Source organism: Urocampus carinirostris, chromosome 11 (assembly GCF_059441175.1).
Source record: "Urocampus carinirostris isolate Australia breed hairy pipefish chromosome 11, RoL_Ucar_1.0, whole genome shotgun sequence".
Classification (NCBI taxonomy): domain Eukaryota; kingdom Metazoa; phylum Chordata; class Actinopteri; order Syngnathiformes; family Syngnathidae; genus Urocampus; species Urocampus carinirostris.
This window is the reverse complement of record NC_142359.1, coordinates 14,903,674-14,929,236: the sequence shown is the minus strand read 5'-3', so window position 1 is coordinate 14,929,236 and position 25,563 is coordinate 14,903,674. Positions and strand designations below refer to the sequence as shown.

General features: G+C 40.4%; 1 protein-coding gene across 1 annotated transcript; it reads left to right on the top strand.

Moving 5' to 3' along the window:
- Nucleotides 1–110: 110 nt before the first annotated feature.
- acin1b (apoptotic chromatin condensation inducer 1b) lies at nt 111–24,203 on the top strand. Its single transcript, XM_088348520.1, has 17 exons — nt 111–296; nt 3,109–3,174; nt 3,264–3,366; nt 4,032–4,084; nt 5,616–6,662; nt 7,879–7,949; nt 12,492–12,612; nt 15,239–15,284; nt 15,366–15,514; nt 16,290–16,436; nt 16,498–16,654; nt 16,719–16,864; nt 16,947–17,054; nt 18,305–18,412; nt 18,503–18,890; nt 19,828–19,925; nt 22,135–24,203. Exons 1-17 carry the CDS (start codon nt 162–164, stop codon nt 22,432–22,434), a joined length of 3,243 nt encoding a protein of 1,080 aa, XP_088204646.1. The 5' UTR covers nt 111–161; the 3' UTR covers nt 22,435–24,203.
- Nucleotides 24,204–25,563: the final 1,360 nt, after the last annotated feature.

Sequence of the window (25,563 nt, the reverse complement as noted above, 5' to 3'; positions counted from 1 at the left end):
ACCTTTTCTATCGGATTTTCCGGAAATTACCGAACCTTAACGAAACTCGCCGGTTTCCTTTCGATCTGTCAGTTGGGCCGAGACGATCTTTTCCGGAAAGTGCCGAAGTTTGACGGCGAGCGCCAGTCGAAACGACGCTTGTCGGGAGTACTTTGGACAAGATGGCGGACGAGGATATTATGCTTGATGGACAGCCTTTACACTCCTTGCGAGTCGCCGAATTAAAAGCCGCGCTAGAGAAGAGAAACCTGTCCAAGAGCGGGGCGAAGAGCAAACTCATACAGCGACTCAAGGGGGTAAGTTTACTCACTGTTTTTGTGGTACTGTTAAGTGTGGACAAGTTTACGGGCTGGAGGCTTACTGATCAAGGGAGGGGGAGGAGACGCGGGGGGCTGGAGGTTCTTAACGGTATTTGACGGCACGGAAGCGGGAAGACGCAAGCAAGTGGCGTCGGTTACCAACGGAACACACTATCACTCCGGAACGCTGAACTGTAATGGTGGATGTCGCCAAACGGCTAAGCTAACAGCTAACCCCGCTGAAGTGGTAACTAGTTGTGGGGCAGGCACCGTGTTGCACAGTCGGAGTGTGCACCTGTCAAGCGGAGGCCTCGGGCAGGCGGAAGCGAGCGAACAGTCGTTTTTTTGTGCTGCCCGTCGAACAAAATATGAACATTACATTTTGAAAGAAATCCACCATTCGTATCGCGGAGGCCCACACTGTTTGTGCTTCGATCGTATAAAGGCCTGGGGCTTGCTTTGCATATGTACACAAAGTACCGCCGCTTCTGCAATGGGTTTATAGTTCTGCACAGATCATGACATGTGAGTTCTCGTCTCACGGTGCAGTTTCCTTTTATACGATTACAGCGAATTTGGAGCGAACTCCTGTCTCGGCGTATCGTGTATAGCAGTCGTTTGAAGTGTCCTTAAAAAAGTTAAATCTTTTCTCGAAGTATGCATTAACAATGACCAACTGATTTCAAACAGCCCTAATCATTCCCCTACCGCGCCTATCTGCTTTTAGCCTCATTTTAGGACAGCTATTCGGGACGGAAACACATTAGATCGGAGGAATGAGGGTTGGGGGGGGGAGTTCCCGTTTTTGATTGTTTTTGTTCCCATTTATCGATGCAGCATGGTGAAAGTAAGAAAATGCATGTTTCACGTGCAGTCCAAACGCCAACCCAAACCCCCAAAAAGATGAAAAATGAAAGGTTTATTCGAGCGCATGCTAGCGCTCATCATAAGGAGCTTGACAGAAGCTGTAATGATGACACAAGTTGGGAGATGGTGGCCGTGAGTAGTAAAGCTCTAATTTATGCACAGCTAGATAGATAGATAGATAGATAGATAGATACTTTATTCATCCCCGAAGGGAAATTCACTTTTCCAGCAGCATCCCTAAGCTGAGAACAATCGAAAATAACTGAGAACAATCGAAAATAACACGGGAGCTGCTGGAGTGGCTGCCATTCGTGACGGCGCCGGAGAAACGATTCAATTTGAATCATGTACAAACAAACAAACAATTGAATCATGTACAAGAAACGATTCAATCTGAATCATGTACAAACAAACAAACAATTGAATCATGTACAACAAACAAACAAAATATTTATGTTTCAATAAGTGGAGTGTTAATAAAATGGGGGGAAAATAATTTCTGATACTGATATGACTAGGTAAAACTAATTTTAAGTTACCTGTCCAAATGAATGTTGTGCCATCTCACCTTTCCCACTCTCTCTGCTCGCTCCTGAAACTTTATCAAATAGTCCAAAATTTTACCTCATCTTCTCCGCTCACCTCGTCGTCCTCTTCTCCTTCCACTTCGCACTACAGAGACTTATGCTACACGTGCAAATTTCCTCTGTAGTGTTCCAAATTCTGATAATCTCAAAGTCAAGATTGGTGCGTGCATAGCCTAAGCAATGCTGATAATATAAGGTGTCACACCAACACACCCTGTTTTGGCTGCATGTTGCCAAGGAGTCCTTAATATGGAAGCTCATTTAATAATGCTACTTAGGAAAGGAAAGAATATTAGTGATCATTGGCATTTTTCAGCGATATTGACATTTTGAAGAATAATTTTAAATGTTTATTGATACAATGTATTTGTTTTCACTTTTTGTTGGAATCTTTGAGTGCGGAGAGTGATATGATGCCCTGACTTATGGGTCTTGTTTTGTGTATCTTTGTTTGTGTAGCAAGATAATGCCAAAAGTAAGATTTCTTTGTGGAGTACAGTCCAAACACCAACCCAAACCCCAAGAAAGATGAATATAGGAGCATATTCGAGCACGAAGAAGTAATTCACATACTTGCGCACTCGTCATGAATGAGCTCAAGCTGCAATGATGACACAAGTCAGGAGATGGCAGCAGCGAGTACAAAAAGTTCCAAATTTTGTACAGCTTTAATAAACAAGATAAAGCGGTGCAACGACTAATCCAGTAATAATTGTTCAGAATTTAAATCTAAGTCTTACAACATTATTATTCAATATGAGCCCTAGAGGACCAGCAAAATTTTTCCTCCTCTTACTATACAGTACTTATGTCAAAGTCCAGGCCCGCCGGCCAAATCAGGCTGAAGCCCATCTCGGCTATCTTCAGGCAGTGGGCAGGGGACACCCTGAACTGGTTGCCAGCCAGTCGTAGGGCACACAGAGACAGACAACTCAATCGCTCATTCACACCTAGGGACAATTTGGACCGGCCAAGTAACCTGACATGCATGTTTTTGGAATGTGGGAGGAAATCTGAGTGCCCGGAGGAAACCTACTCAAGCACGGGGAGAACATGCAAACTCTGCACAGGAAAGGCTGGTAGCTGGATTTGATCCCATGACCTCGGAACGACTCAGCCGCCGTGCCGCCTAAAATAACATACTTAAATATAAAACCGTCACATAAAAAACAGTAATCTCTCCTAACTTATATTTTAACCCAATACAACAGTTTGGTACTATTCTGCTAACAAAAAAATAAGTAAAATCGCCAATGAAATAAAATTATAAAGCTTGGCAATAGATGTAAAATAATGAAATCGAAAAAAATGTGTTCCCAGTTTTTCTTCTCATTCCCTTTTGCTGTTACGTGCAGGCACTGATGCTGGAGAACCTGCAAAAGTCATCTACCTCTCAGGGTGGACGGCAGCCCAACTCTCAGGTAAAATATCTTAGTCCCCCGGCTTCATAACTTCATACACAGACATCAACCTTTAAGTCTTAACTTCAACTTCACTTTGTTTGTTACAGATAGGGGAAGAGATGAGCCAGAACACCTTCATTCAACAGTATCTTGCCCAACAGCAAGAACTGCTGCGTCATAGACAGGAGAGAGGAGCCCAGCTTGAGGATGGTATGACATGCTTCCAAATAAGTTTCCAGTTGTAGAGTATAAGACAATTGTGCTTTTAGCTTTAATGGCCGTAGGTATCAGACAAGGTGCAAATCCCACAAGATGTCTTACAAGTCCCCCAGTATGTTTTTTCATTAAGATTTCACTCAAAATTTTAGCACTCTTGAATCCTTTGACACACATCATGAAAATTCAAGCGTTTCTATCACCCATACGAACATTTTAATAAGTTTTAAGAATGCATCTATTCCTATTGAGTAGGGCTGCAAAAATTTATCGCTCAGCTTCCCTATTTTGGGGTATCGTTGATTCAAATTATTTTGCTTTTATTTACCTATCTTAGTCTTTCTCATTTTAGAAAATCCACCACTGTCTTTTTTAGTTGAGATGATTCATGGAATTTAGCTTTTTTAGATTACTTCTTATACTAAAAAAACAACTGTTTGATTTCTTCGCTGATATTGTGTAATGCAGAATTAAGAAAAAATGCTGCGCAATACAGATTGCTGCATTTTAGTGGCCTTAAATATTGGTTGTTATTGAATTAAGGAGAACACTAATGTCAGCAACGAGTCCCATAGTTGTCATACCATGACTCTGTCAGGAAAAATGAATGTGAAATACAATTTACAAAGAAAAAAACAAATATTTTCTCTGCCCGACAGAGGAAGAGGAAGACCAGTCAGACAACGACAGTTCATCCTGTGCCCAAGACGAGGTTGGTGTTCCTTCCATGTTTTCATCAGTACACTGATTTGGAAAGTCTTAACACCTAATGCCACCTGTATAAAAATTAAGTATGCATTTCCTGAAAAGGCTTGTTCATCTCCCCAAAAATACATTTCTGTAATTCACAGAAATACTGCTTGAACCTCATTGACAGTCTATTTAAAAGTAGGAAAAATAAAGATACTTTCGAAGTAAAGGTTCGGTTTAAATGTAGCGTGAATAAATGTTTGTTGCAATTGTTGAAAATCAGTTTAAAAAAAAGTATGTGGCCATCCCTGCCATATCAAAGTTAGTTTTTGCAGTTATATTATTTCTTACCTACACTCCGCTGCACCTTGATGTATGGTACATATACAACAACAAAGAATATGTCTAAAGAGTCTTTTACCATTTGTATGTATACAGTATTTTTTTTATTATTGTATCCTATTTTAGCCTCTTTATCAACATAGTACACTGCAGTTGCAAAGAAAATGTCATTGACAATATAGTCACAATCTTACTTCATCGCAATTGCAAATTTTCATGTGCTAATTAAGTTTGATGTAATGTGTTACACGTTTTCATAATTCATCTTAATTTCTTGCCTACAGTTGATACTTTAATATCCCACATATTTGAGTGTATTTAGGAAAATGACGACTGCAATATATGTAAAATAAATAATTTCTCCAAAGCTTTTGAAACTACTCCATTAATCAATTAGGATAGTCAGACGAATGCAGGAATGTCAAACGTACAGCCTGCGGACCAAATCTGGTTTGTTGGATGCTTTAATTTGCTCCGCTATAAATTTCCGAGTATCTCGAAAAAAGAAGCATGCCTATAGGTCATTTCTATCAAAAGTTATGATTGCCGAAATAAATGCTAACCAAATCCTCCGCGAGAAGGCAGTGTTGAGTTTGTATAGCATGATGAGTTGGTTCAAGTGTATTTTTATCTTTTTAATATTTGGAATATTCTTTTATGTATATATGTTTATAGTTTCTTATTTTTATCACGCTGACAACTGTGTGGACAGCAAAGTAAGAACTTCATTGTGCTGGGAATTGTGGTTCTTTACTGTGCGTATCACAAACACTTTGAAGAAATTCCCCATTTTTTGTGAATAAATATGTTGAGTTTGAAAATATCCCTTGTTATCTATGAGTATAATATGTAGGGTAGGTTTCTAATGTAGGCTGAATGGCAAAGCATAATATTGAAAAACAAAGCTAAAAATTTGAAGGTTAACATTCATTTACTGATCCTGGCCTGCCTTAGAACACAAAGTCTGACTCCGGCTACAGAGCCAAAAAGAGTTTGACATCCCTAGTTTAATTTGGGGTGGTTGGTTGGATCCCTTAACAACTAGGGTGTTGTAGGGGCACCATTTCCTGTGGTGTGTCTTGGTCAAGTACAGCTTGGTGGCGGCAATCCCTTTCAAGACAAACAACTGTTTTCCATCCTGTCTCGAACCGGGGAGCTTTCGTGTGTAGGGCGAATGTGTGATTACTTTATTTTTATTTTTTCAACACTAGGATCAGCTTGTGGCAGAGAAAGGAGGACCTCGAAAGGGCGAAAGAGTGATCTTGCGTAGGTCAACTGGTGCTTCCAGTCAGCTGGATGCTCCAGAACCTCCCAGTGCTAAGTCTCAGAAGACTACATTTCCTCCAGGCCACAAGGAACCAGTGGCACCCTCTCCTCCCCGTGCTGTGGCCTCCCTGTCAGTGCGCGTTGTGGGCCAACCGGACCGGCAAGGACTGCCGCCGGCTATGTCCAAAGCTCAAGAAAATGAGGGGGTCGCGCCAAGTGAAACTGGGGCAGCTCACTCGGTTCTCCACCTTAGCCGATCGGCCGGCGTCTCAGCCGAAAGCAAGGTCCAGGAGGACAGTGACGAGGACGACATTGATGAAAGCGGGGATGAGGATTGGGGGCCGGGGCCCGGGCCCGGTGGAGCACAAAAATGCAGCCAGGCCGCTGCGCAGCCTCCACAGCTGCCTGCCAGTTCTGCAAGGTCCAAACGTAAGCTACAGCCGCCACAACACATCCCGCCGCCGCCGCAGCCAGATCAAAATTTGATGCAGCTGCGCCATCCCACGCCACCTCCATCACCACCACCTGACTTATTTCCCCTTCCGGACACTCCAAAGCAGAGCCCGCCAGACACTGACGAGAAGCAGGGGGAATCCGCCGATGTGCCGCTTGCCGCTCAGACGTCACAGAGCCGAGACTCTGATTCAAGATCCCGCTCTAGCAGTCCTGAACCCCCTCTGAAGCGCAAACGTGGACCGCTCTCGCTGCTGGTGCACAAAATGGAGACGGAGGAGGAGCAGACCAGTGCGGACACCAGAGTGTCTTCAGAAGGCAATGAGAAGAAAGAAAAAGAGACAGGGGACCAGAAGAAACAAGACGGAAATGCACAAAAACAGCTCACAGAGAAAACGCAGACGACTAAGGCTCAGCCGAGGGCTGGGGGTCGGGACTCAGGTTCCTCATCAGATTCGGACACACAGTCTGATTCTTCATCGAAATCATCATCATCGTCATCTGTCAGAGTTCAGTCGCGTTGTGTGAAGAAGTCAAAGGTCAGTGAGTAAGGTCAAAGAGGACTCTTTTAATGGTAACGGTAAACGAAGATCAATTATTTGTATGCTGTAAATATTATCAGTTTCATTGGATTACAACAGGGATCTGGAACCTATAACTCTTTTCATGAGTACATATGACTTGGGGATAAAATTATGATCATGCAAGTCTCATCTATAACATTCCAATTCCATCAAGCGCGGAATCAGGTTTAGTGCACGCATAGCTGACATAGCGCTATTAGTATGATTGGTTTAATGCTGTATATAAAAAGACATACTATCCACTTCACTTTACAGTCTAGGTGTCACACCAACAGACCCCCTTTTGGCTGCACGTTGCTAAGGAATCCGTTGCATGGAAGTTTATTAAACAATTTAGATGCAATTTTGAGACATTTAATGATAAAGATCCACAGCAAAACTGTTGACAGAAACACCAGCCAAGCATAAGAGCAATTTGATCGGGTGAGCTTTAGGGGTGGGCAGAGCTATGCACACAGCACACTTCTCTCTGCCCAGCGTCGTCTGTATCCTTGTTTACAGTATTTTTTTAATTTATTTACAAAGGAACTCTGCTAGCACTTTCAAACCATTAATTATGGAACGAAAGTCAAAATGAGCCTCAACGATTCTAAGTACTTGCGGGAGGGACAGTAGTTGAAAATACTGTCATTATTCTTATTTTATAGATTTTCTCAAATCATCAAACGTCACACAGTGAGATACAACACGCTGAAAAGTTAGATTTTGTCCGGAGAGCAGGGTTATCGTTTTTCTCAAATTTGTCCTAAACTAGATGGTATGGCTCTTAAAAAATATATATAATATATTTTTTCTTTTATGGCTCTTAGGGTCAAAATGGTTCCTGACCCTTGAATAACATTATAGTAGTTTGGTATGACAATGGTAGTGTCAAAATGGCCTGCCACTGCAATATGTAAAAACCCTGAAAAAATCCCCTAAAATATATTTTATTTAACTTTTAATATTATGACTTTTCTAGAATTTTCCGAGCAGCAGAAAAAATAAATGTTCTTTTTATTCATTTTTCCATTTAAGCTGTATAAGAAGGTACAAAAATGGTCCTTAAAATAATGACCACTCAATGGTTAACAAAGACTTGGAAACGTCTGCGTAGTAGTTATTGACATGTACTGTATTTGCAAGGATTCCTTATTTGCATTTGAATGTTCTGTGTTCAATCTTCTAACAGAGAGCTGACCAACCCCAAGATGCGGATGAGACAAAGGGAAGCGAGACATCAAAAGGACACCTCGTGAAAAGGTTTGCAGCAACACTTTAGTCAAATTGGCCATATGTCCCATCCGAGAGTATATCAGTAGTCCCCAAACTATGCCCAGCAGGCTGGATAAGGGCATATTTGGTTTGGCTCTTGAACAATAATAGAGTGCATTTTGAGGCACATTTTTTTAACTAAAAAAGTGTCAAAGCTTGGAAGCACAATTTTGGTTGTAGCGGAATTCAATCTTGGGTCAAGGCAGTGTGGGAGCAGACCTCTTACCACTGAGCTACCAGTGGTATAGATGACACATGAAAAGTCATTGGTCTTTATTTCATTATCTCACTATCTTTAGTCACAATACCATAGACGGATGTTAATTTTTTGTTACAATGACAATGAATTTGTCACTTACGATGCCTAGAATAGAATTTATCGTCATTGTAACACGTGAAATGCACAACCAAATTTACATTCATCTCTGGTACCATGACTAAAAATAGTGTGGTAAATGAGATAAAATCGACTCACAAATCATTTATACTACTAATGGTGGCCTAATGCACACTCCGACAACTAGTCTGATCTTGGAACTGTTAACCCAATAAAATAGTACCTGGTATTTTATCCTAAAGGCCTAAAAAGGCGCACTCAGAGTAAAACTTAAGCTGTACCTGTACCATTTGGAGTATCAGCATAGTTGTTGTCTTTTTTTTAAGACAAGACTGCTACGGCACAACAGAGAGAACCCAGAGAGTGTTATTTGGTTGTCATTCATTTAATAGTGTTATTATTTACTTTCTGACTTTTCTTCTGTGAAGAATCTAGAGATGGTTATTTGATTGTGGCCTTCTGGAAAATATATGTTTTTATATATATTAATTTAGGCAGTCCTGCAATCGTCACACTTTTTGTGTTACAATCAGACTCTCATCAGAGAAGGAAAAAAAGTATGTGGTCATCACAGGAAAACATTTGGGGACACCTGATACATATGTTCGAGGTTTCACAGGTATTTGGACAAGATATTTTTTATGTGTTTTGCTAAACATCCTATATTTTAAAATAACTTTACCCAACCTTATTTTTTGTTAATTCTGTTACCAAAAGAAATACAGTAAGAAAAATCAATTATTATAGGCCTCTTGTGAATACAATTGTTTTGTGGGATGCACAAGAAGGTTTTTTTCCTCATGCCTGGTTTCCAGTTTATAAAAAATCTGTTCGATTTACAGAGGTGCTCTAAAATACATTCATGCCATACTCTACAAATTTTCTCGCTAGCAAGAAAACAAAAATAATAGATAACAACTACGTATTGTATCATGTGCTTAAAATCTTTAAAAATGCTTTAATTTTAATGTCGGGTTTTCAAGGATTGAAAAGTTCTCGAATTTTGGGTGAAGTGCTTGTAAGTGCTTGAAATTGTTGCCATGTTTCTCAAGTCTGCGTATAAATGATGCCGGCAATGCTTTCTGGTGGCTTCATTTTGCCATTGCATTTCTTCTGCCCTTGTGGTCAACTGCAGCTGGTATTAGTTTGTACGGTATTGTCCTATGAAGCGCCATCGCCCCTCCCTACGGGTCTCGTCCAAGAGGACAGGTTGATGCTACACTTGAACAGGGCACTATACGATGTGTATGAGTGCAAGGATTACCCATTAATTATGGACATTTATTTGGGGTCATTAAAAGTAGTGTTTCCCACTGGTAAATAGTAACAGGAAGAACTTTCCGCGACTGCAAATTTTACCCAACACTTATACGGGCAGAGATTTGTCACAAAAACATATTCGCAATTTACTCAAGATCTAAAAATCATCTGTCCTGATAAATGCATACACAAGGTTAAACATTGCATATGTAAATCGCAGATATATTTGTGGCTCTGTGAAATGTATGATTCAAATCCGGGTTTTTTTCTTTTAATGGTACTGGATAAATTGATTTTGAAGATCATAAGTGCTTGAATTTGGCCACGAGAAAGGGTGCTCGAACTGTGACTTTCCTTATGAAAACGGGGATAAAAAAAAATAATTTGTGCATTGTGTACTGTAATGACTAACAACCTGCAGTGCCGTGTATCTATGAAAATGAAAGCTTTTTAAAACGATGATTTATTGAGCAAACAAATACACATCAAACTGACGTGGAAAAGTCAAACAACAATACGAAACCAGAATGGAGGCGAGGAGACTACAACATGGACGAAAGGATGTAATTGCCTATGCGCCTGAACAAAACCTTTTGCTTATCGTATTCTTATTTGAAAAATTACTTCCATTTGTTTGGGGTTTTATTTTATGAAACAAAACCCAAGAACCGAAAATTTAAAAATATACAGGATAACAATGTCGTGGATTATCTTGTGTTGTATTTCTCGTCAGGCATGTTGCGAGACACTCCATTGGGACAAAACCATTGGATTGGCTGTAGCTTTCTTTCTAATGGGGCTTCATTTCTCCTGTTACATCTTGGTGTGATTTCCGTTGGTAGCTAATGGCAGCACCCGGCCTTTAATGATTTATAAGGGTATCAGTCATTTTACCGTTTGTTAGTATTAATAATTAGGTATTACCAACGCCATTTTTAAGTTGTTTTCCTTTGAAATCGCACTATAACTAGGCTTGCCCTTTGTTTTTTTTGTTTTGATTTTTACCCTGGCGTTGCTTTCGCTAGCCAACATGGCTGGCATGCCCACATTGCATCCTTGATTGCGACGCAGTAATTAGCTGCTCTGTGATCGAAGCCCCTCCAACGGCACTCAGTTTAGGGGGAGAATTCTGCATATTGGGACGAACGTTTAGGCCAAATTTGGGTTCGTTTCTGTCGCCGGGCGTCTTTTTCTCCAGAGCGACAAAATGCTATCCGAGGCTAACAAAAACGGGTAAGGATGGGTTTACGGCGACCCAGGGTGGTGGTTGTAATACATGGGGAACATGTGTGAATGGCGACTTTTGTTTGAAGTAGTGAACACTTAGCTTGCAGTTTCATATAATCCCACCAAATAGTACCACCTACAATGTAATGTTCATATATGCAATATGTTGCCATGAAAGTACATTAGCACATTAGGGTTTTTTTTTTAACCCGATTGAGACATTCCATTGACATAGCCCATTTTACAACCCCTCTTATCATAACAAACGATTACCTGATCCGACCTTCAACCCTAACTTCAACCAAATTCCAACCTAAACTAAAAATGGGTTTTGTACGCACTCGACAACCGAAATGGTCTAATCAATGCTACTAAAATTCCTGGTTATGGGCCTAAGATAGGATATGGTTTTACACATACAGGCACACAAGGCAACTGAAGGCTGTGCTTATTCACTCCCAACAATGTAGTTTTGAAATTCAAGTGTTTGATATTCAGGTATGAAAATCTTACCTATTAGGAGAAATTCGCCAATTGAAGGAACAAAAAGTGACCTAAGTAAATTAAATAGATCAAAGTAGAAAACCTGATTTCCCAGAGTGAACTGGGTGTTCGCGGTGGTGCATTTGAATTGAAATCCTTGTAGTTCGCGGGAACGGGATTACTGTATTTTTTCGTGTGTAACACGCATTTGCTTTTATCCCATATCATTTTTTTTATTCAGGGACCCGACTCTCAGACAAATTTAAGAAAATGGAGAAAACTGAAAGCCGTCCTGAAAGATGTAAACGCAAAAAAAGCATGACGTGGGACACCGCTCCTTAGTCTATCTCACAGAGAATTGGATTTGAAGGACACAAAATTTACACATGGTTAATTTTATGATGTTATTGTGTACATAGTATATTTTGTCCCAAAAAAAGACTTTATTCATGGACATATGAGTTGACCAATGTTTGTCATTGACAATGCTTAGTTTGAGCTGATTAAAAGTAAAAAAAAAAGATTATACCCCTTCTTTAATTAAAATGTAGGGGTGCGCATTATACATATATTTTTATATGTCGTATTTTCGCAACACCCTTCTCACCTTTTTAAGCCCTGACCCATTGACATACCCTGACTATAATTCCACTGTTTCCATGAAAGCATACTGGGGGTAAATGTCCCAAAACGCACACATTTGTTTTTTTTTACAATTAAGAAATTCCTTTCACATAATTCGTGTAAACCCATTTTAATCATCGCAAATGATTGCCTCATCCCATCTTCAACCTTAACTGCAACTAAGGTTCAGGGTGAACCAAAAACATGTTCACAAAAAAAAAGGTTTTAGACACAGCAGACCACCAACATGTCCTCATAACTACTAGTCCCATCACTGATAATAAAAATCACCAATATAGGCCTAAGAAGGCAACAAAATGCAGACACACAAGTCCACTAAAGGCTGTGTTTAGTCACCCAGTACAATGCAGTCTTAAAATTTAAGTGTCAGTGATCATTTATAATGAAAACAACTTCTAGAGCAGTGGTCTCCAATATGGTGCCCCCTAAAGACAACTCAGTAGGCGCCCTTTGCGCCACATAATAACAAAAAGTAGCTCTGCTTGGAAAAAGATTGGAGACTCGTGTCAGTGAGAATAAGTCATCCCCAATGGAGATGATTATCTGACCACGTGACCTTTTTACTTATCTTCTGATAGGGAGATGTCACAACCCAGTAAGTCACCTGCGTCAGAGGTGGAACCTCGCTTGGAGAGCGGCGATGGTCACCAGTCCGCACCAGCTGCGGAGTCCGTGGATGGCGATGGCCACCAGGAGGAGGTAAGTGGCCATGAGGGCCATGCATTGAGCATTCCCGCTAAAACCTTGCATCCACATTCATGAACGAGCATGGCAAGCTGATGCAAGGCTGACTTAAAACCAACACAACTTGAAGAGAAACCCAACTACAGTGGTACCTTGGTTTACAAGTGCCCCAACTTATTTTTAATAATAAAAATCTCTTAAACTTGTTATTTTTAATTGAGTTGCATGCTTCAGACAGTTAAAATAAAATAAGAATAAACAAAAAAAAAAAATTTATTCACCGTCCTCTTGTCCTTGTAGTGAATTTGTGTTCTACAAAACCACAACACCGATGAGCAAACTGAACTGGATATTGCAATGTTAGGACCTTTTTTAGAAATCAGTGCAGCAACAGTTGTACATGGACAATAACAATTCTCATTGATGCGTATGTTGTCTTTGTATTTGTTTAAATGCACACTAAATTTCTGTAGCTTAGATGCTAATCTTTTGAATTTATCATGTGATGAGGAGCCACGCTAAACTAAAGAAGTCATGTTGTATTAACTCTTAAAATAATTTTTGATTGTAGCATGAGGACTTTTTAATAATTGAAAGTAGACGTTTTTAAATATTGAAATATGCTTGAAAATTGCTGTTTTATTGTGTAACTTATAAATCATAGAAAGGGGCCACTGTATTATTGGGTAATTCTTTACCAGTTTTGCTGTGGCAATTCATTTCGTTTTAACCCAACTAATTACTTGCATTATCCTTAAAGGGTCATGAGTGCAGGACTTATTTGTCAGGTAGCATTGTGCTCCGGTATTTGCTTCAAGTTGCACTTCAGATTTTTACATTGGGAGGTAATAGAATTGATTTTTCAACTGTAATATATCAAGCCCTTAACAATTGCTGGGGTGTGTAGTGATGCATCATGGCTTCTTTTTGCCTCTTTTCTTCTCTCCTTCTCAAGCCTTTTGTATCCCCTCATGAACGCTTCTCTCGTAAATATATTTATGGTGTGAATGTTGTTTTAAAACCACATTGATTGCTTTGTTATGAAGGTGCCCATGCCTCTTCCATTGCTCTTAATGGTACAAGCTGCGTACTACTACCACCATCACCACCTCCAACAACACCACCTCCTCCACTCCTACTCCTCCTTCAACTCCTGTTCCGATATGCCTGAATGCATCGCTGCGACCTGAATTATGCCCAAAATCTGCCACCTCTTGTGTCCCTGAGTAAAGTCCAAGCCACCACCATGAACTAAAATGCACATCGGGCCAGCAAATGCAGATGAAACCATGTCAACTACTCACTCCGGTTGTCAAAGTAACCTTGCACCGAGGGCTGGAAGCTGAGCTACTTGCTGGACTGGAGTAGACTGGACTAAAAGTTTCTGTGCTGATTTACGTCGACAAGCAGGCGCGAGTTGTGCCTGCTTGTTATGTGGAACTGGGCTGAACTTTAAACACCACCTCAAATATGGACAGTTTTCCCCACTTTCAGAATGGAAATAATTCATTGACCAGTTACAATCAGACAAGATGCTTCAACGACCCTCAATGAACGTAAAGCTGGGAAAATTTCGTTTGTGGCTGGACTTAATGATCGCGATGCCAAGATGTTTAAAATCGGACTGAATGCTGTTATAAAAAAGCCGTTTTGCATCCATGACAACTTTCAGCCTGCAGCTGTCTCCCACATTCTGTTTGCTGGATTACAATTCAGAACTCAATTTATTTTCTTTACATCATTTCAACCTTTCCAATTGTGGTTTTATTTTATTTTTTTTGAGGAGCATCGCAAACATTCCAGAGACTGAAAATGAACTTTTACTCCACCTGTGAATGGCGGACATTAATTTGACACACCTGTTTCCCTTTCATGGATACAATTGTGACTCTGAACATTCGCTGATGAACAATACAAATTCCACCCAGTGATCAGTTCCTGCACATTCTAATCGAGGCATACCCTCACTCGTCCGTCTTCCCCGATTGGATCCTTGTTGCCTAGATACAGTGCACAGGGTCGTGCAGTTGGGCCGTAGTCGAGCCAGTAAGGAATCAGGTGTCATGTTACCAGGCAATCACTTTTCACCATTCAAAATGTCTAATTGCTAGAGGAATTAATATTCCTCATTGTAATTTTATGACGTTTTAAATTTGATAGTCTTTCTCACGTAGTAGTGCTAAAACTCTAAAATATGCCAATCCCTGTGACAAATCTCCAAGGCTGTTTTCAGCCTCTGCTTTAAAGAACACATGCAAAATTTGATGATTTGATTTTTAAATTAAATACTTCTTGTGACACGTTTTTGAATTACTCAAGACATATTCGGAATGTAAAATGAAACAATATTTTAAATTAAATCTAGGAAAATGCAATCTTCTAAACACATTTGCACAATTGTGCACATTTCTGTTTTTTTCCAACAGGTAATTTAACATAAACCACAGATATAATTGTGTCCTTGAGCAGAGGCAGAACACAGATGTCTGGGTTCTCATCAGGCATTTTTTTACACCCCCCAAAAAACTTCAGTTACCACATTTGCTTGTTTGATCCTGGATTCTGTTTTGAGTTCCCATCTTACCCGTTCCCCCCCTTTTGGGGTTTCTGTATGTTCTTTTTTTTTTCTTTCTCTTTCTAGGGTACCACTCCAAAAGCTTTTGCTGCACGCAAGATCTCCCTGACCAGTACGTGAAACGCAATGAGATCAGCCCTGGGTTTCTATAGTCTCCCCCCTGGTTTGTGATTGATTGGACTCTTCCCCGCAGGCAACAAGACATCATCAGTTGACACCAATGGAGGAGGAGGAGGAGATGCTGACACTGGAGCGGCAGCAGTGAGGAAGAGGCGTTGGGGCTCCAGCACTTCAGTCACTGCCAAGAAACCGTCAATTAGCATCACAACTGACTCGCTCAAGGTAGGGTGGTAACGAAAAATATACAGTGGTACCTCTTCATACGAGCTTAATTCCTTCCAGGATCGTGTTCCTAGCTCGAATTGCTCACGTACCGAGTAAATCTCCCAATATCAAGTTATTTAAAAACTAGTTGTTCTGTTCCCGACCTCTCGATAACATCACAGTGAACCCAAAATGCCTTTAAAACACATCTTTCTGATCACTAAAAACACATTCAAACAGTAATCAAACACTATGTAGTTTGACAGAGACTTTAGACTTACACGTATCATATACTGGGGAGAAATTGTATACGCCTTCTACGACGTCATAGTACATTATTATTGTCGCAATATTCTACACAGTCCTTGCTGTGAGTAGGTTCTGCATTGTGTTTGTAAGATTGGTTATCATTTAGGAAGAAAAATTGCAATCATTAAGGTGAGCAACTAGCAGTGGTTGACTAGTATGCGATCAAGAAACATTTTAATTGCACAATTTTATTTTGTAGTTTGCATGTGCAAACTATACAAGCTGATTCTGGCAGTGAGCAGTCAAGAAAAACAGGCAGTCTTGAACTGTCTCTTGTGGAAGCCTCCGGGACTGCTCGTGAACTGTATTTTCCTACGCATAACTACCCCAAAAAATTATACAGAAATTTTAGTGTTTTTAGTTGCTTGTATTTAAAGGTACCAGTGTATATATTCAGGAATGCAACTGTTCTAATTAGTAAACAGCAAATTGCTGGCCGTAACATTTTTCCTTTTCTTATTACTTCCCTGTATCTGTCCCACAGTCTTTAATTCCAGACATCAAAATAGCCCAGGAGGCTGTGGTAGACCTGCACCCTGAAGAGCTGCAGCTCTCAGGAGATGAGGAGATTAAGGATAACGGCCAGGAAGACAATGACGACAGTCTAAAGATCCGACGAACAGTGACACAGGTAAGGGTTCCAACTGACATTACAGTATACAACGATTTGACTATCTGTGCGTTTTTCTCAGGTGGTCCTAAGTGATAGACAGGACAATGTTAATGGGGAGGAAGATGAAAACATGGAAGTAGCGCATCAAGAAATCCCGCGTCCGACCCTTGTAGACTTACCCGAGGAAACTTTGCCTGAGAAAACTCCAGAGAAACCTGATGGAGAGTTGAAAAAAGGTGAAGTCTTTGAATGTTTCACTTAAATCCCTTAACTTTCCACTCACATTTTTCTCCTCCTTAGCTTCCCCCAACGACAGTTTGGTCCGTCGCTCCATCAGTCAGCAGCGTTCCGGCGTTTCTATCACAATTGATGACCCAATCCGAACCACGCGGCAGCCCTCACCGCCTCTTGGCAAGCTTTCAAAAATCATCCATGTGACCAACCTGGTAGGTTTCCCAACATTAAGAAACTCAATCATGGAGCGTTTTTTAAACAGCAATATTTAATATATATTTTGTCTGTTCTAAGGTGCGGCCATTCACACTGCCCCAACTTAAAGAGCTGTTAAAACAAACTGGTACCATGGTGGAGGAGGGCTTCTGGATCGACAAGATCAAGTCACACTGCTTTGTAACGGTTAGCCCCGATTGTTATACTCAATTTTTTATGTTTATCCTTGAGCAAGGAGTTTGTGATATCTATACTACTGTCTGTTGCTTCCACAGTGTTGTTCTAATTTACATTACAGTAATAGTCTCTAAAGAAAACTGAACTGACCTTTTGCCTTCAAAGAACCGTTAAATGCGGACCACTAGCCGCTACTTTTTTCAATTTTTCTCTTACATTTTAAATACAGCGACTTTAAATACGGTGTGGGGTTTTCTCTCTTTTTTTCGTGGTGCGGATCATTGCAAGGGTGTCTGCGGCGACTTCGGACGTGCGCCCTTCCTGTTAAAGCCCCGCTTTAATGCGGCGCGTTCACAGCTTGTCGCCTCAGCTGGCTCCTAGCAGGTGGCTTAGAACTGGTGCGGGGCTGGAAAAAAAAATCGTACCTGTAATATCTTTCTGTGTAAATACTTAAGAAAATGGCAAGCATAAAAAACACCACTATGGCGTCTGGAAACATGTCTTCAAGATAAATTAGTCCATGTTTTTGCCAACATTATTCATAAATACCGAAGCAAAATGCAAGATTTTGACTGTAGGTACTTTACTCACAATATTTTGAATGTCCCACCCACAAATCAAGTTTAATTTACCAGCAGTGGTTATCTTTTAAAATGGTTACACTTCTCTGTCTGTGATCTGTATCATTTGCGTCAATGTCAGGTAGCTGTAGTGTCCTTGAATCAACGAGGAACAATGACAATTGAATGTAATTTGGTCCATTAACCTTCAATTACAAAAAAAAAATCCGGACTTGACTGCACTTGTTTAGAAATAGTATCTGTGTTTTAGTGTTGGCACAGATGTTCCCATACCGCTTTCCTGATGGAAGTAGCACAAATAGTCTGTGGCCCGGGTGCCAGGGATCCGTGGCGATGGCCTTTGCTCTCCTCTTGACTCACCCTGCATGTATGAATTCCAAGTCGGGGAGAGCGTGGCCCAAGATGCTTTGTGCAGTCCTAACCGCCTGTGCCAGTTATTTCCTCTCCTTTGCCATGCTGCTGCCATACCACAGTCACGTTTGCACCCCTAGTAAATACTAAGAAAAAGTTAACGTATTAAAAGACAAGACGGGTAACTGGATCTAACATAAAGCTGGTACAACTTGCATACCTGTGCCTATCAGGAATGTCCCGTTTGCCACACGTTGATCAAGTTTGTTTAATCCAATGTTAAACAAAGTTACCCTCACATACGTCCCTTCCCTCTGTACTTGCTAGTATGCTACGACAGAGGAAGCTGCGGCTACCAGAGAAGCTCTTCATGGAGTCAAATGGCCTCAGAGTAATCCTAAAGTGCTCAGAGTGGATTTTTCCGAACAGAATGAGGTAAAGTTTACAAGCTTTGTTGAAGTACCAAGAACCATTTTTTTGACAGTGCTACACTCCCATTTATTTCCCCTGTTCTCCCACATGCAGCTCGACTTTCACAAAGGTTTGCTGAAGCAAAATCGCCCCGACCCGCAAGTCCCCCTGCTTGCCCCGCCAACAAGCCGGCCCCCTCCACTCATACCTGAGCGGGACAAGGAGCGAGAGCGCGACCGAGAGCGTGACCGGGACCGGGAAAAGGAAAGGGAGCGAGAGCGACAGCGTGGTCCGTTACCTGTGCGGGACCTGTGGGCCGAACGGCAGCGGCAAATGGAGCGGCGGGAACGGGCTCGCGGGGAGCGCGAGTGGGACCGTGACAAGATCCGCGAGTTTGCGCGACCTGGCACGGAGAGGGCCGAGCGCCGTTCCAGATCACGAGACCGGGAGCGGCGGAGGCGAGAAAGGCCAAAGAGCAAAGAAAGAAAAAGTGATAAAAAGGGTGGGTTACTCAAGAAGTTATTTGTCCCCTTATGGGTTCGATTCCCGTTGCATCCAATTATGAGCAAGCATCCATGTCCATGCTGGTTCGGGTTTAGTGGTCAGTGATAAAAATGATCGACTGATCAATCATTTTACAAATTTGGTAACACATTGGTGCATGTTGAAATTTCTGGCCAATGTTTGGGTGCCTTATAATCCAGAAAATTGGGTATTTGTTATCACAAGCAAAGAAAAATGAAAAGGGGAACAACGTGTCCCCCTCCTACATCCCATGTGACTTGAGGCGAGCTGAAAGGCACATTCCTCAGGTCAAAAGTTTCCAATGTGTTGATAAATCACTTTTGTCCTTTCTTGTCTTGTGCAAACTTTAAAAGTGATTGATAAATTGGCCACCAGAAATTCAGCCAAAAATGCATTTTTTACCCTTTGAAAGAGTAAACACTGAAACCAAGGGCATACTTATGGCATGGACAGAGCGGACGTATTCCCACCAATATCAAACAAACATTGTTTTGTCCCTAAAAAAATGCCAATGTCCCCACAAATACCAACATGAAAACAACCAGGACTGGTGAAAACAGCTCTAAACAAATGTGCTGAGCGTTCTGCCTCGCCCGCACTGGATGCAGAGAAAAAAAGGGACCCACCAAAGAGCACTACCAAGCCTCTGCTTCTCTTTTAGAACTCAAAAATTGAAGGGAAAAAAGGGAGGTTTAAAATATATTATGTGCAGTAGCTACCTCTAGATGTCACTAGTGCCTAATGGCAAAAAGCTGGTGGCACAAAGTGGGAACTCGTACATTCAGGAATTCTCTTATTTTGAAGGGCCACCATAAGGCTTAAAATCATTCAGATTGTCATATCTAAGAACAAGTACAATTGTACAGATTGGCCATGCAAAGCTTATGCAACACTTTGTTTTTCTGTCCTTCAAGAGAAGACAGACGAACCTCCGGCAAAGCTTCTCGATGACTTGTTCCTCAAGACCAAAGCACCTCCTTGTATATACTGGCTTCCCCTCACTGATGAACAGGTTGGTGTATGTTCCGTAAAATTTCTCCGCATATGTTTATATAACTTCTTTTTCCTTTTTTCTGTATATTAAATTGTTAATTTAATGATAAAAAATACAATGCATGGGCAAGTATGTCAATGAGGCCTCAATGTTGATCTGTTTTTTAAATTTGAGTCATTTGTTTGAGGAAGGGGGAAAAAACGTGTCACTACTATTACTACTACCGTAAATTACGGACTTTAAGCCGCTCTTTTTGCATACATTTTAAACACTGCGGCTTAAAATCTCAAGCGGCTTTTTTTTCCGCGAGGTGTACGGTCGCAAGTGTGTCTGCGGTAACCGCAGACTTGCACCCAGCCCTTTCTGCAGATCTCATTCGCTGTAGTACCTGTCGGCACTCCCTGCCCCATCTGGCGGCACTGCGCGTCCCCGGCGAGTTGCCTCAGTTTGCGCCGAGCCTCTGTTTTAGAACTGGTGCCGACAAAGGGAATCAGACCGTTACAGTTAAACATGAGGGCATGAGTGTAGTGATGTCCCGATATCTTTTTTGCCAAGAACTCAAAACGTCAAATTGAAGAAATTAGTAAAGCTTGGGTAAGAGGTGGGATCAACTATGCCTCCCTTACGTAGCCAAATGCCTTGTCATCAAAGTAGTGACACGCATAAATTGACAAAGAACATTCCCACTGTCTCTATCTTGATCATGATTTTGGCAGAATAAGCGATGAAATGTTGAGGAGAGAAAAGTAACACATTGTGCCGTAATGAAAACACTCGTTTGCGACTGTCAATCTAAAAAAACACATTAGTCAATATTAATTAAATTGGCATTAACATATGCGCAGGAGTCAGACGAATACATTCTCAAAAAGAAACCTTTATGTACTGAACTGAATTCAGAAGCCTGTACAATCACAACAGCCTGCTTGCTTTGTCATCAACTGATTTGAAGCTCACCCATCCCTTGCGCATATGGCAAAGTGATAAAGGAGGAGACCAAGTATTGCTACTACTATATAAAAAAGTCATTATACATGGTGACACTAGTTACTAACTAAGGTGGGGTACACAATAACTATTGGGCTGACAGTTATCATATTCAACACAGCTTAATATGATGTCTGTTTTTGTCCCGAAAGGAAAAATATCCCCGATAGTCACTAAAAGATTCCAAGGTTTTATCTATAATGATTTTTGTTTCATTTGTGCGTTTTAAAATTTCAATTCAATTAGGCATGAAAATCTCCTTTTTTGAGAAATTTAGCGTTCTGAAGTCATAAAAGGGTCACCTTTGTAGTGTATTGATCTAAAGAGAAAATGATTCAGAGTAAATCAAGCAATTGAGATGGTGCGTTTAAATTAAAATGAGTGTAGTTCGCAATGTATGCTGTTGGAACTCTCCGCTGATGATGGGTTGCATGGCACAGAAACTCACCTGTTTTGTGCTGTGGGCTTAATGTACAGTGTCAGGTTGGGAAGAGCGAAGTGGAATGAATGCTTGGTGAATGTGAATGCATTCTTGACTCTAGACATGGTTGGATGCAAAGATAGTATTTCGCGTGTGCAGGAGTACTAAATTGTTTGTTGTGTAACGCGCATTAAATGTTCTCTCGTTAAGGCACAATTTTTATTCACGGTATTGGAGACATATGTTGGAGAACGAAGGAAAAAAAGGCGCACTGAAAACTATAAATACATGGAAAACAAACAATTCTTGAGTGTAACCAATGATGAATCTGACTTAAAATGACATGAAAGCAAAAAATTACAAATTTTATGTTGGTATTGCGTTCATAGTCGTCAATTAATTATTTGAATCTTGGCCGTTCAATGCTTAGTTTGATCCGAGAAAAAGTCAAATTTTATTTTTATTTGACAATTGGGAGCTGCATGTTAATAATAGATAAATGTGGTATTTCCTCCACACAATGTCTGACGTTTTTTAAGCCATAATCGTGCCTGAAATATTGACTGCTGTGCAAATTGAGATTGACATGTGCTGACTACAAGTTTCTTGTTCGCAGCACGTTTGTGCTACATTTTTGTACTAGACAACAAAAAAGCTGGTTTTTTTTGAGTGGGAATAAAGAAATGGATGTGATAGAGTTCATTTTTATGGCTGCTTAAACCTGTGGTGTGTACAAAAACACAGCTGAGTTTCTTCCTTAAATGTGAATGTGAGGCTTTTAATCGTATCATATTTATTGACTTGACTACCCTTTACCAGGTTGTACAGAAGGTGCTGGAGCGCAGCGAGCGGCAGAAGGAGCGAGAGCGGCGCCTCAAGGAGCTCCAGGAAGAGCAGGAAAAAGTTCGAGAGGAGCGCAAGAAGGAGAGGCTGAAGGAGAGGGAAAAGGAAGGCAGAGGTAGCGTCACCGCCGGGCCCGGCAAAGATGTCGAGCGGGACAAAGAACGAGGCCGCAACAAAGAAGGAGAGCGAAGACGGGAAGAAGAAAGGCGGACGGGACGTCCCCCGGCCGGGCGACGCTCCAGGAGCTGCAGCGATACCCGAGACCGACGCCGCTGAAAATCTGAGGTTTGGGAGGCCTTTTTCCCCCCTCCTTCACAATCTGTGGCTCCACAATTTATACCTCCTCAAACCCTATAATAAAGTCCAAAATAGATACTCTATCCCTCAAGACGTTTCTCTGAGCAGTTTTACTGTTTCAATTTGCTTCATCGTTGAATTTGATGAGATGTGAGGATTTTTTTGATTTGTTTATTCGTGTTTTTTTTACATTTCAGTCTTCTTGGTATACAAATAAACTGCAGAGGACCAGGGCGGTCAAACGTTTTGAGTTACAATTAGCAAAAGGGTAGGGAAGAAAAACAATATTGGTTTTATTTTTTGGGATCAACCAAGACAGTCTTGAATTTCATACACCGGCAATGAAAAAAAAAAATTTCATATTACGGCCATTTCAAAAGTACCTTTCGCTTTTTTTCTTTTTGCATATTCAATTCAGGCAAAAAAAAGACAAAAATATGGGAATTCACCTTTAAAAGCAACAGCATATTCAACAATTTATTCCTATTTTTGTCTAATAATCCCATGTCATCAAATTGCCTCTGAAACGTTCGGAATCAGTTATGAATTAAAATTCAGTTGCTGTTTTTTTTTTCCCATTAAATTTGATAAAAATCTATAAATAAAACAAATGATTAAGAAAATAGCAAGTAAAGTATTTTAATGTTTGGGACATTGGTACATGAATGATACTAAATTGAAACATTTTCATTAGTTCTACTTTTTTTAATTTTATGCATATTATCATTGTATTTTTACCATTTTCATTAGGCGGGCCAGATTGAAATGCCTGATTGGCTGTATGTGGCCCCTGGGCTGTAGATTGCCCACCCCCGGTTAAAAAATAATATAGGCCTCTGTAAAATCCATACAAATTGTTTTAGAAAATTGGTTCTATTGTTCTTTGTAGTGACATTTCAGCATGACACTAAAAGGCCTTAAAGTGAGATTATTTTGACTTTTCAAATCAAAGTAACGTATTTGTGTATAAGACAAACCCCTCATTTTTAAACTGAAATCGGTATAAAATGTTACTTTTTTGGAAGTCACAGCATTGAGAGCGTTCAATTCTAATCACTGGACACCCAGTGGTATAGATGACCTACGAAAAGGCAGTGTCATTTATGATATCTCATGATTTTATCATGGTACTAAAGAACAATGTTACATTTGTGCATTTAACATGTTACAATAACATATGTTACAATAACAATAACATAACTTAGAATACTAAGTTGTGTAAGGGACAAATTCATTGTCATCCTCTCACAAACAATATCTGCCGATAATAGGTGTGTAACGCGCATCCAAACTTTAAGCTTTTTTAGGTAGAAAGTGTGTTATACACAAATAAAAACAGTAATTCAACTGGTAATTCTCTGAGCTGAATGACTGGTATTTGATCTGTGAAAAAAACTTTTTTTTTTTTATACACTCCCTCCTGTTTTTCTTTTTTTCAACGAATCCAAAAGCAAGACCACAGAAAACGATTGGTAGCGGTACTTTAGCATCATAGCAACTCAAAACGTACCCGGGAGAGGCTCTTTAAGTAGCTTTCCGGTTCATATTAGGTTCATCTCGAAGTATCAATCACACACAATGTATTTGTACCACATTGAGTCATGCATCTTGTAGGAAATTCCAATCATTTTGTCTTAAAGGTTATATCTGGCCCCATTTTAACTTTGCGTTAATTTCTGTTGAATGTAAGAAATGTCTTGACATATAAGTTAATAAATGTAAATGCTGTTTGACTTCAGCTGGACAAATATGGCTAATTCTGCCTTTTTTCAGCGTGTGTTTGTGTGTGTGTGTCAACGTTCATACGGGTGCTTGAAATTCTTAAGTGCTTGAATTTTAATGTTATTATCAAGGATAGAAAAGTGATTGAATTTTGGGTGAAGCGCCTGGAAAAGCTTGATATTTTTGCCATTTTTCTCGTCTGCTTCAAAATGACGCAGACACTGCTCTCTGGTGGCTTCACTTTGCCATTGCCTTTTTGTCCTTTCACTGCGATTAACAGCAGCTGGTATTAGTTTGTATGGCATTGTCCTGTAAAGCGTCATCTCCCTCTATGGATTGCGCCCAATAGGGCTTGTGTACGATACTCCTCAAAAGGACACAATGTGTGTCAGTGGGAGGATTGTGTAATATTCTCTACTAATAATGGGACATGTAATAAATTAAGGTATTTCCCAGTGATAAATTGTAATGGGAATAACTTCCTGCAACTGAAAATGTAAGCTACATATTAAGGTCATTTTTACCCAACACAAAGGGAGGTGTTTCAAAATACTGTATTATTCAGATCCACAAATATATTTGTGATTTTAAAATGATCTAAAAACCACATGTCTTAAATGGTCTGCATTTATATAGCGCTTTTCAAGTCAGCGGAGACCTCCCAAAGCGGTTTACAATGTGCTTCACACTTACCCATTCATACATACATACACACCAATAGGGAGTCAGCCATTCTTATTGGGACAATTAGGGATTCGGTATCTTGCCCATGGACACTTTGACATATAACACGGCTGAGCTGCGAATTGAACCTGTGATGTCTTGATCCCAAGACGAGCGCGCTACCTCCTGAGCTAATAAAGAAATGCACACTCAAGAATAAAAATCTCAAGGATAAATCAAAGATATTTGTGCCTCTGCAAAATACATGATTGACAACATATTTATCTTAATGGTACTGGAGAAGTTGAGGAAAAATGGCTTTGAAAGTCTATAAAGCCCTAATTTTTAACAATTGACTGCTAGATGGCAATGTGTGGTCTGGTACGAGCAAGGGCCAGTATTACACGGCACAGCATTGCAGCAGGATGCTGGACAAACATGGTGCCGACTTAAGAGGGGATTCCACAATGTAAAAGAAATACAATATACTTTTTTTTTTTAAATAAAAAATTAACATTGGTATGATAGTTTATGTATTTTGGCCCACTATTCAAATCAATGTAGTTTGTTTTTGCTGGATGAATGTTTTTTTTTCGACGATTAGGAGGCACTAAATATTACACACGGTTGCTTTCAAATGTGCTAGAATTTGGCCATGAAAAAGGTGTAATAACCCATGTGTGTGTGTGGTAGTTGGGTATAACAAGGGTAATTCTGAAAAAG